The sequence below is a fragment of the Rissa tridactyla genome, chromosome 11 (assembly GCF_028500815.1).
Source record: "Rissa tridactyla isolate bRisTri1 chromosome 11, bRisTri1.patW.cur.20221130, whole genome shotgun sequence".
Taxonomy (NCBI): domain Eukaryota; kingdom Metazoa; phylum Chordata; class Aves; order Charadriiformes; family Laridae; genus Rissa; species Rissa tridactyla.
This window is the reverse complement of record NC_071476.1, coordinates 14,153,365-14,165,814: the sequence shown is the minus strand read 5'-3', so window position 1 is coordinate 14,165,814 and position 12,450 is coordinate 14,153,365. Positions and strand designations below refer to the sequence as shown.

General features: G+C 37.9%; 1 protein-coding gene across 3 annotated transcripts in view; it reads right to left on the bottom strand.

Moving 5' to 3' along the window:
• GABRG2 (gamma-aminobutyric acid type A receptor subunit gamma2) overlaps positions 1–11,231 on the bottom strand; it is a 70,133-nt gene extending 58,902 nt beyond the window's left edge. For 2 of the 3 annotated variants that reach the window (XM_054217285.1, XM_054217286.1), the window contains exon 1: positions 11,118–11,231. In XM_054217285.1, the coding sequence (XP_054073260.1) occupies positions 11,118–11,224 (107 nt within the window). In that variant the 5' untranslated portion in view covers positions 11,225–11,231. The remainder of the gene's footprint in view (positions 1–11,117) is intronic. The other variant, XM_054217287.1, reaches the window with a different exon arrangement.
• Positions 11,232–12,450: the final 1,219 nt, after the last annotated feature.

Sequence of the window (12,450 nt, the reverse complement as noted above, 5' to 3'; positions counted from 1 at the left end):
GAAATCGGTAAGGCTAAAATTATTTCTATTCCCTTTTAAAATCAAATCTATATAGGGTTTGTTTTCACACATATAATACCTAGAGGTATATAGTAATACACTAATATTTAATAATAGTAAATTCTGGAACTCATTATAGAAATAATCCTTATTAAGAAGTATACCCAGAGTAAAAGTGATTGGATATAAAGTGGTTAAAGTGTATTAGGTGGGTATAAAAGTGGTTAAAGATGGTTGGATATTAATAGCAAATGGTTTGGAATTGCTTAATTTAATTTCAGAGAAACGAACTCTCTCTAGAGGCAGGGGTGGCATGTTGTGGGAGAAAAGAAACCCTGTTCTCACCTGGGTGAAACAGAGGTGTCTTAGTTTTACAGGCCTTTGACATCAAGGAGGCAGGGTTGTGGATCTGTATCACAATAACCAATGACAGAGAAGAATATTTTCATGTTGCTCACCATTGCCTCTTAAATATGGTGTTCAGAGCCTTATTAATTATGCTGGACTTGGAAGTTAAGAATTTGGCCCTAAAGATTTGGGGTGACTTTAATCTCATGTGCTGCATTAGAGCTTTATTAAGGTTTTAAGTCATTTTAAGTGCATGCTTTAAGTCTTTAAAGCAGCTTAGTGAGTTTTTTTTAGCATTCCTTTAGAAACCAGGGAAATAAAATGAAAAAAGCCATTATTAATATAAGGTTGGTTGTCCTTGCCCCAAAGAGCTTACAAACATCCTATATGGTTACTCAATACAATGCAGTCTTTGATGCTAGTTAATTATTTTGGTCCAATAAAAGAGCAGCAATATTTTTTACTGCTGGTAACCTTCCCCTCTTCCAAATCCTTACTTTCCAAGAAAATAGTGATTCCTTTACTACGTTCCAAAACAAAATTGTAATACTCAAACATATTTGGGTTCACAACCCTCACAGGCTGTAGGAGCAAAATGCATTATTTCAGTTATGTATCCAGAAGCCAAAAGGTGTCTTCTCAGTCTTCAGCTTCTAAGACAGTTCTTGGCAGTGTAGATACTGTTGCATGGATCACAAGCCTCATCTTCTTTTCCAAGCTATCTTACAGAATGACAACTACTCCAACCAAGTTACTTGTTGTAGTAAGGGGAATTACTTTCTCTGCTTCTCTGTCCTTTTACTGCGTAACTCGGAGCTGCCACCAGCTTTCTCACTTGTGTTCTTACTTGAGTGTGGCATTTCTCAAACTCTAACTTCTAAAACCTATACACAGGCTGTCTTTCCTGCATGCGAAAGGTTGCCCTGCATTTGTCATCTTTGTTAACTTGATCTTAATAACTCGTCTTTCTGAATCCCCGCACTGTTTTTTTTATTTGAAGTAATAGCAGGCTATTGCCACTATAGTAAAATATTATATTAAATATATTAAAAATGCTGTATAATTCCAGCCTTTGTAATTCACTTCCATAGCTCCTTCAGTTCTGCCTCCTATTCACAGTAACTCTACAGCCTTTCGGGGCTCATAGCTAAAGTCCTTACTCTCTGTATTAAGTAGCTCTAAGAGCTATCTATAGAAGGTCAAACTGACTGTAATTTTAACTATATATCAATTATTCGGTGGCATTCTTCATTCACTGGCATTTGTGTGCTTGTTTGCCTTTGGTGTGGAATCTGTTTGGGCAATGGTTTCATAATCGTTTTGAAAATATTGGCCATTACCACAAATAAGCATGAGCTAATGATCTGCATATCGAATTAGAGTATTGATTTTTTGGGGTCAGGTGATTACTTTTCTGCACACAGAGGCAGTCTGAATGCCTAAATTTTGGTAGAATGGCTCTTAGACCTATAGAAGGGGAAACCAGAGATGTTGTTCAGGATAGCAGATGGGATAAGAGGATTGCAGGCTCCTTGATGAACTATTCTCCCTTGCCTGCATCACTAGCTGCTGTACACCTGATTGGAGTCTTTTTAGTGTTAATCCACAGCATGAAATGTTTTGTGTCTTCATCAGTTTTTGGAGAGGAAAAGCAGAGTACATCTTATACCACCCTTTCATAGGACATACACGAAATGGCCAAGAGATGACTGGTATCTTCATCTGACCATTATGAGTATAATTCGCTCTGGTTTGGTGACGCACTTTCTCCAGCTTTATCAAACATATGCATGGATCAGTAGGTCCCAGAAGTGCATTATCATTTAATAATATATTGAATAATACATTGATTAGTTTAGTAAGGCTTTCTAGCATTATCTCATTAATATTAATTGTTCCTAATTGTTCTTTCCTTTCTTTATGCTATCTCTTTTCCTCTCTCTTGAAAAATAATCTAAGGGAATTAAATGAAAGTAGAATTCAGTAGATAATCCTCAGTCTGTCACAGCAGGCAGATTTCTGTTTAGATCTGAAGATATTTTACTGCAGATTAACAAAAGCTTCATATGACCAGAACATGCCATTTTTGTTACACAATGTAACATTGAATCACGGTTGAAGGAAAACATTCATTTTCTTGTATCACCCATTGTTTTCCAGGGAACTCTGTCAGAAGGTTATTTTGGGTGTACATGAGATCCTTTTGAAGATGCATTTCTCATCAATGTATAGAACCAGAGGTATTTTTCTGTAGAACATGGAGCATTCAAAAAGCTTAAGATGATAAAAAGCTCAGAAAAAAAGCTGGCCTTTCATCTCAAGGGTTCACACCAAAGTCCAAGATGACATTCAGTAAAAATACAATTTCATACATGATTACCTGCATCATTTGGAAAGAGCTAATGCAAGTATAAAAAGTAGACATCATCTCATTCCATTCCTTCCAAATGATCATTATTATCCTTCATTTCTTTTAAATAGTTTTTTTTTCCATATATTGATGCTTTATTTCTGGTACTAATCTCTATATGTTGGCTTAGGTTTTGCAAAAATACTATGTCTTTAATGTTTTGCTGGCTGTCTGTGAACAGATGAAAGTGCTGTCTTAAAAGAGTAATATTAGTTTCGTATACAATGGCCAGATTTCACAGCTAGGCCCACGTATTGTGTTGTACTTTACTGAATATGTGTGAAAATGTCCTTCCACTAAATCAGAAAAAATAGACCTGATCCTGTAGATAAGAAAATCTGACTTGCTCATTGGTGATTTTCTTCCTTAATGGTAATAATTTGTTACATTGAGATTCTTGTATAAATTACTGAAGTTCTATTACCCGCTATCACTTTGCGGTAATCCTAATGTAATGATTACTCTGGGTCACATCAGCTGTATCTTGCGCCACGTATTTTGCATCTGGCAGATGCCAATAGCAGAAGCTAAGAGCAAAAGATCAGGGCAATAATATAACAATGCTTCCCTAGTAAAATCTCTTCACTTCCAGAAACATGCAGATAGAGAGTTCCTGTAACAAAATGTTAGCACTGAGTTTTCTTCTTTTGGATCTACATAAATCTTGGGGCTCTGCATTACTTCACTGATTAGAAAGAAAACCATTTTCATAGGTTTTCAGGCAGCCAATGATAATTTCATTTGGTGCTTTATGCACTTTATAGAAGAGAAAACAACTAATGCTTCTGTAGTCAGCTTTTTCCATGTTGCTTAGGACATCATAGGAAAAAGCATTATGCAGCTGAGGTAGTCATTTACATGGGAAGGTGTTTGCTGCATTTCTCTTCTGCTTATGCAGTCACTGGTGATTTTCAGCAGCATTAAAGCCTCCTTTTTTTTGGCAGTAGTTGTGTTAAAAATATTACCCAGTTATATAAATAAAAGGATATCACCCTGTGTCAGACTGAATACCCAATATTTAGTCTGACAAGACTCGCATATTAATTCCCCATCACAACTATACAAATACCCCAGAATCACACTAGATGTAATCCTCACTGTTCTCTCAGTAGCTTTCTTCAAGCTACCACTTTCGCCCCTCTTTTACCTCAGTTTGTCTCAGACAGTTGGCAGGTGCTGGGACTTGTGAAAATATGTACCCACTATCTCCCTCTTCCCACTCTTTTTTCATATAGATGAAAAAAATGAATAGATTTTTGTACATTTCTCACATTGAAGGAGATGGTTACACATTCTGATATAAATGAATTTCTAACTACATCATATGACAAGTTTAAAAGCAAGTAATATTATTTTCTTGTTTCCAAAGATAAAATTAAATGCTGTTTTCTCCACCTTCTGGCTTAGTGCAAAGCTGAATTTCTTTTTAATTGGGAGAATCAAATAAGCAGGTTACTTCTGGACATCACAATTAGAAAAGTGGACCCAATTCTAACAACAGCAAAGCTCCTACTTACTGCACCGGGGCTCTTCTGAGCCAGGAGCTCACCTAAATAAAACACCTGTAAAGACAATGTGCCCCTATAGGTGTATAGGTGAATTCAGACTCTCATGGTATGCTTTTTATTAGCATCTTGACAATTTGGGCCATAATCCTGTATCAAAAGGAAGCATGCAACGAATGTTAAGTCATCAGAAGTCACTCATCATATTGAGTCTAAAGCCCCCCCAAAATCAGTGAATTTAGAATGGACACTTTACGCTGTTCCTTTCTCATCTCCCCTTCAGCTCTTCACCCTGTTTTTTGTGCTTTGGATATATTCACTAGGGGAAATTGTAGTCCCTAATTTCATTAGCGCTCAACAAGTTTGGTTTTAGTCTCATTCTATGAAACAGGCTCTTCCTTATCTATTAATAATTATAGTTACCTGATTATGGTGATAGACTCCTTTTTCTGAAACTTTTGATTCTTTCCTGATACTTTCTACAATCTTTTTATTCATCATATAAGGAATGTATCTTGTTCTAAGTAGGCAGCCTCCACCTTTGAGCCTGGACACATACCTCTACTTCCAGTGAGGTTACCCAGACGTCTATTTCTATCATCATTTGTCATATCTTTTCTAAAAAGAGATAAATAAAAATGCCTTTCTCTCTTTTACTGCCACAAAGTCTCCCTAGTTTTTGTTCAGAACTTCCATTCACAGAAAATAAGCTCTGTTCTTGAATGGAGAAATTCCTTTATATCCAGAGGGCCAGGATGAGATCTATGTGCCACTTGAGTTCAATTTACATTACAGTCTGTGGGCTGAAGCGGAATGTAAAGTTTAAACTGATCTTGTATACAGAATAAAAAAGAAGGAATGAAGAAAAAAAGTGTTTAGAGGTATTGTAAATCAGTTAGCTGGAGTGTAGGTTGAGAGCTTTCTGCAAAAAGTAAAAGCATTATGCAGTGTAAGAAACACTTCTTGAAGATTCTTACTGAGTTATAATTTAACTTTGGGTTATTTCCCAGTTTTTACTCATAAACACATAACTACCTGTAAGAATTTATTCCGGATAGGTCCTGGCTTTTCCCTCAGCAACAGACTGACTTCAGTGGGTCAGGGATTACTGAGAGCATAAAACTAGGCCCATTGTGAGATTTTCAGCATTAGGTATAGGACAGCGTGTTGATTTCTTAGGAGAAATAACTGGGAAAATGGACAATCAATCCTTACAATCTGTTTTAAAGGGAATATATATTGTAATGAGTGTCCATGAACATAGTACACTAGATAGGCTATGAAACATGAAAATAAAAAAAACCCCATCAGTTCTAACATCTCTAGTTCATTTTTTTTAATGTGTATATTTTCTAAGCCCAAATTCATACTAAGCAAGCCCCCAGCTAGCATTGTATTTTTCACTGCCATTCTCACATAATCTACTCCGTTTCTGTGTAAGACTGTGAGTGGGGCTGCAGGTACAGTAGTTTGTAAAGCAGCAGTTCAGACCGAACTAATGAAGCAGAGAACCACAGTGCATTCTAGTTATTCTGTTGAATGCCTAATTAAAAAAAAATAATTAAATGATCACCCTAATAGAATCTTTGTATCTAGGAATTTATAGAACTTTTATAGCTAGAGGGAAAAGCTACAGGGTACTGAGCTAGCTTCAAATGAGCTAGTGCATCTCCACATCGCAGGACAGTGCCAGTCAGAGGGATTGGCCTTAAAACTGCCTTTGCTTTGGAGCTTACTTGAATGTATCTCTACAAGGTTCGGTACGGATCAGTACAGATACACTCTAAGCAGGCACAAGAGAACATGAAAAAAAATCAACCTTCCTGTAAGCATGTGCATCTGGTATTGCTCACCTGTGTCTAATGCTTTATCTAATCCTTTATTAATTCATGCTTTCAATTCACAATTCAGTTATTTGTTGGAGAAAGTGGTGGTCATTACTTAAGTATATAAGAATTTAATTGTACTGGGACTGAGACTTGGAATGAGTTTCCTTTGACTAGACATTTGCTGCTTTTCCCTTCTCTGTTAAGTCCTGTCAGAGTCTTCTTCCCTTTTAAATTTTTGTGCAACTATTACAGAATTTCTTGACATAGGCCAACAGAGCAAACGTAGCATAAAGAGGAAAACAGTGCGACCACAATCCAAATCAGCAAGGTATTTTTTCCAGATTAGCACTAATCAAGAACAGTTTAAACTTGAGACCCAAAAGCATGATTTGGATGGCCATGAAGAAGACATACAACATGAATCATATGGGAAATACTACATTAAAAAAGTAGATTAATTTCCTAAGCTATTTTTATTGTAGTTGGTTTCTATAGTTTTTTACTAACGGATTTTACTTCTCAGATTTTCAAGGACTGAAACTTTCTGAAAGACTTTCTAACATCACTTTGCATATTCATTAGAGTATTTTGGAATACATGAATTTTGGCATGCAGGTTATGGTTAGGTGATACAGTCACTAAAGCAGAAGTTAGTTAAAGGGCTTAATCCACATCTCCAAATAGTTATATGCCTGCAAGTAGGGAAACAGCGTCTGTAGTCTTTTTTGCCCCATCAAGTTACTAATAATGAGACAGTGAGAATTTTACTTAATTGTTCAAATCTACATTACATTATAGAATCATAGAATTGTTAGGGTTGGAAGGGACCTTAAAGATCATCTAGTTTCAACCCCCTGCCATGGGCAGGGGCATCTCCCACTAGATCAGGTTGCTCAAAGCCCCATCCAGCCTGGTCTTAAAAACTTCCAGGGATGGGGCTTCCACAGCTTCTCTGGGCAACCTGTTCCAGTGTCTCACCACCCTCATGGTGAAGAACTTCTTCCTAATGTCCAATCTGCATCGACCCATCTCTAGTTTTAATCCATTCCCTCTAATCCTACCATTACCCGACATCCTAAAAAGTACCTCCCCAGCTTTCTTGTAGGCCCCCTTACGATACTGGTAGGCCACTATAAGGTCTCCTCGGAGCCTTCTTTTCTCCAGACTGAACAACCCCAACTCTCACAGTCTGTCCTCATAGGAGAGGTCCTCCAGCCCTCTGATCATCCTCGTGGCCCTTCTCTGGACACGTTCCAGCACATCAGCATTTCTGGTAGTCTTTCTATTACAGTAATAGTTGTTCCAAGTTTGTATCCCAGCTGATAGCAGTCAGGAACGCAGCATGGCTGTGAAGAACTCAAAGGCCGTCTCACCCTCCTTGCTACCCCTGAAATGTTGACATAGAGTGCAGGTCTTGTGTCCATACAGCCTCAGCTCTGCTGAAACAAACACTGTAGTATGTAGGCCAGTCAGCACTAAATATTCAATCTCATAGTATCATAGATAAGGATAAAGTCATCATCTAGCAGCGCCTAGATTCACATCTTCTGTCATTACACTTCTTTAAAAGGGACCATTCCTTGTTAGTTGAGAAATTGTCTCTTGCTGAGCCACATTTTATTCCAATAATGCTCCAAGTGACTTCAGTGGGACCTTGGACTTAAAATTAGTGCTATACACTGTGTGAAAGTATTGGAAGCTAGTGTATGAATAACGACAGCTGCAGGATTAATACCAAACCGATATTAGCAACCTTTACAGTAATGCTAAATGACTGTTCAACTCAGGGATATTCATGCCCCTTTTAATCATTGTTACTATATCACTTATCACACAGTGCAAGAACCCAACTGACAGTGCTAGTGCTTTACAAGAACGAAATAATTTTATTAATTCCATGTTCAGTAATTTACAAGTAAAAATACATATATTCACATACGCACCAAACTATTTTGGTGCCAAAATGATTGCTTTATTTGTGCTTTTTTTCTGATAAGTCTTGACAGTTTTCAGTTTTAGGTATCTAGCTGCAGCATAGAAATATTGCCATGACACTACTTGAGCACTAATGTGTGGAAAAATGAAAGTAGCTACTGTCCAACATTTCATGTCTTTGCAATGTGTTCATGTGATTTTTTGCTAACGATTTGTTATAGCTAAGGACTATGCAAAAAATAACTAACAAAACCTGTATGTAAATAGTGTGAAGAGTATAGCTTCAAATCCATTTGAAACTTTGCTGGTGAGTGAGCTCTATTATATGTAGCATGTTAATTAACTATTATATGTTCAATAAGTGTAATCAAATAATTGGTTCCATTTAAACCCCATATTGAGGTGTGCAAATATTAAACTATTTTATTTATATTTTTAAAGTGTTTCTAAACCCCAAGATTTTGATGAACAATTTTCAGAAATGTGGATTGTGGTTTGACTCATTTTCACTGAAGCATAGCTTCAGGCAATATGATGGGCTGCACAATGCTGTTACAGTAGTCTGAGTGGTGAGATGATGGGGGGACTTCATGCAAGAAGTTTGCAGTACAGGTATGAATGTCAAGAAACAAATAGGAAGAAATCACTTCCAAAAACTTTAGTGTACACAACTGTAAGGGTGTACTCTGTGCATGTAATAAAATACATAAAATTACTCTAAGGGTAAAATACTGCAGTTCTGTAATGTGACATTTGTTCTGAATTCATTCAAATCATGGTTTGCTGAAGTCAATGCCAGACTTTTAGTTACTTCCATTAATGCCTGAATGATGCCTTAACTTTCTTCTTCTTTCTCTAATCTTCGAATTACCAACAATTGTGCAACAATTAATTTCTCTGTATAGTAATTTTTTGTATTAATAGGAAAAACTTCTGCAATATATTAGTCATCAATTTTTATGGTTTCAGTTACTGAAATACTTAAACTTTTGTGTGTATTCTGATTGATGTCAACACATTTATTAACATGCATAACATGGAGCACATACGTTAGAGTTCAGTTGCATTGGCCTTTAAGAATGCCAGTGTCCAATACAAGTGACTCAAAATACAATAATATTCCTCTCTTTCTAAAGTGTTTGATGAGTTCTTAACAAAGGAAAACTTTCATTCCGGCTATAGATAAACAGTATCTACATTCAACTTTTCGAACTCTGTCTTGGTCCATGAGTTTCCAAAACTGATAGTAAGGTTTCTTCCACAACAGAAGGAGAACAGTGTCCTAATTATTAGAATTAAAATCATGTTTGCATGTTGACTCATTTAAAATATTTTTGTAAAGCACTAAGGATAATTTTTCCCTTTACTTGTAGCTTTTTAATATTGTTTCTCTGTCTATTATTTATTCTTTGAAACTATGAGGTCAGGAAGCTATCAGAGGAAACCATCTTGGCTGTCAGATGGCTATGAACAGAAAACAATCTTTTGCTGAGATAAAACTTTAATTTGCATTATGAAGAGTTTCTTTTAAAGCTTATGAAGTAATTTTGGCAAAATTCCTCTCGGGCTATGTTATTCTGAAAGATGAGTGAAAAGAAGGAAGTGTGTTAAACTAAATGTCTGCGGTTACTGTAGTGGAAGTTTTATGTCAAAATAATCTGAGACCCTGTGCTCATGAAATCCTGTAAAAGATCATTTTCTACTGCTGTATTCACATAGTAATCACAAATTAATTTTGTAAGAATCAGAGATACCTTACGTCTGTCTTACTCCCAATAACAAAGTATATCCGTCGTGGCAGGCTCACCAAGTTGTATTTACTTTCTACTCCATTTTCAACCATTTTAAACATCTTTTCACAGGAGTTCTTCACAAAGTCCGTTTTGCACGAAGAAAGTTACTCTGAAACCCAGCAACTTTTAATTTTCCTGGCCAATAATTTTGCCCTTTTATTTTGCTTAGAATCAAAACCCTACCACTGCAGGTACAAACTCTGATTTTTCTTAAACAAACAAACAAAAACCAAATGGAAAGAACTCACTTTTTAGTATGGTAATGTCCAGGTAAAAGGACGAAGGTAAATTTGGATGAGGAGCCTGTGTGAATACAACATTAATAGTAGAAAAGAGAATGTGCACTAACTTCTCTTATGTCTCAATGACAACATGGCTTATGCCACTGTAAGGAACAGTCTGTTGCCACTTGGAAGGCCAGGTACTTTGCAATGCAGTGCTACTTTCTCATCTAACCTGTTAAATGCACAGTCCACAAATTTTTGCAAGAATGTCTGGTTCAGCGTAATGCTTGGCACTGCAGCAACACTCGCTCCCCCCCGCCACTTTCTACTCATCCACATATAAACTACTTCTTCCTCTGCTGTTAAGATTTTTACCTCTTTACATTTAGGTATACAATACACATATGCAGCATGCACAGGTTGTCTTCAAACAGTACATGTGTCAGTGTGGGGGGGTAAATGCTATTGTAAACATTCATCTCATATGATCAGCAAACACTATGACATCCCGTTGCTCGTTCCACCAGCATGGAAAGCATTTCAGTAAGTGAGAAATGCAGGCAGCCCCCGCTGGCTGCCCTGGGAGGGCTGTGCGGGATCCGCAGCCCTGTCCTTCGTCCTACATCCTCGCTCTGGCTCCCTACAGACGGAGCAAACGGACGGCGCTTCGCAGCCCACAGCCCAGGCACAGCCATGATGTGGCTGCTTAGGTGAAAACAAGCATGAATGCACTGACATTCTGCCCACAAAACATAGCTGCATTATAACTCCATGCACTGTAGCAAACAACAATTCCAAGATAAAAGGCTTCGTTAATATGGCATCAAATTCTGTGAAACACCCGGCATGTACCACCATCATACACACCCGCTGCTTACCCTCCCTGTCCATTTCAGAGCAACAACAATTGTAAGAGAAATAAAACATTGTAAGATCTCAGCTGCTAGGAGATAGATGAATGTAATGCTCCGGCATTCTCACCACAGCTCTGCAAATTTGCAAACAGATTCTTCACCCCCCAGCCCTCCCTCTTCCCCCCCCCCCCCCAAACAGAATCAGAAAGCACATCTTACCACTGGATGAGAGAGAGGAACAGAAGTGCCCACACCATCATTTTGAGAGAAAATGCAGGATTCGAGAATGCAGTGCTCCCCAGGCTTGTTGGATTTGGAGGAATCATCTCTTTTTCTCCCCCCCCCTCCCCCCCCCCCAGTTTTTTTCCCCTTTCCACTTGGTTGCAGATGGATCCGTCCCCTTCTTTAATTTTTTTTTGGTAGTGGTTCTCTCCCCCTCCCTACCAGGTCCCGTCAGTGGGATGATACATTGCGCCCAGCTGCGGGAATTAATATGCAGGGGGACAGAAATCAGATCTGCACAAGCCTTTTGCAGATATAATCAGAAAACGTCAGCTCAGGCAGCAGGCAGCAGCTTCCAAATCTAAGGGAATAATATAATTGGGAGAAAAGAAAAAAAATACAAAACCACAGACACTCACAGAATAAAACGGGAAAGAAGAAACACATACACATGCACACATTTACAGAATCACTCACACACACGCAACAAAATCCGATAAAGCAATAGACAGAGTAAATGAGAGGGGAAAAAAAAAAAAAAAAACCAAAAACGAAAAGAAAGAATAAAGCAATGGAGCTTCTGCCTGAATGCAGATTAACTCTGAGGTCAAAGTGGAAATGATGCACTCTGCTGCAGCACAGATTAACACATGCGTGGTGTCAGCCGGGGTGCTTTTTAACCTTTGATTACACATATGCAGGCAGCCTGGATTTTCATTTTGGAGGCGAGAAGGATTTGGCAGGCATAAAAAGGGAGGCTGGAAGGAAAAGCTTGCCCTATGCTGCTGAGCATCCTCATTTTTCTAAACAGCCTGGAAATCGTGATTGCAAAGGGAAAAAAAATGAAAGGATGGATGGGGGAGTGGAAAAGGGAGGGATGGTTGTTGCTAAGTAACTCAGGAAATGGGGAAAGCAGCATTGGTGGAGTCAGTATGAATGAGGTGATTTAGTGTGTGATAGGATTAGGGGGAACATACAACGTTTTTATCTCCCCTCCCCCTAATAAAATCAGGCTACGCAAACATGGGAAATGCTTCCTGGTCAGAGGGGAAACACTAGATGGCTATAAAAGCTGGACCTTGCGAAATTTTGGAACCAGAATCCCAAGTTACATTGTCCAAAAATGCAGTTTAGCAGCTATTAGTTAAGTAAGAAATTCAGAGAATCTCATTTTTTCCCAAAGCAAGAACACCTCAGTCTAAAATAGGTACTTGGACCATGACTTACAATAACAAATTTTTTATCTCCCCGATTTTTTCTGCCTAAAATCAAAGCAAATATAGACATCACAAGCCTCCCAATGCTGTTTATAAACTGGGAGATTGATGTA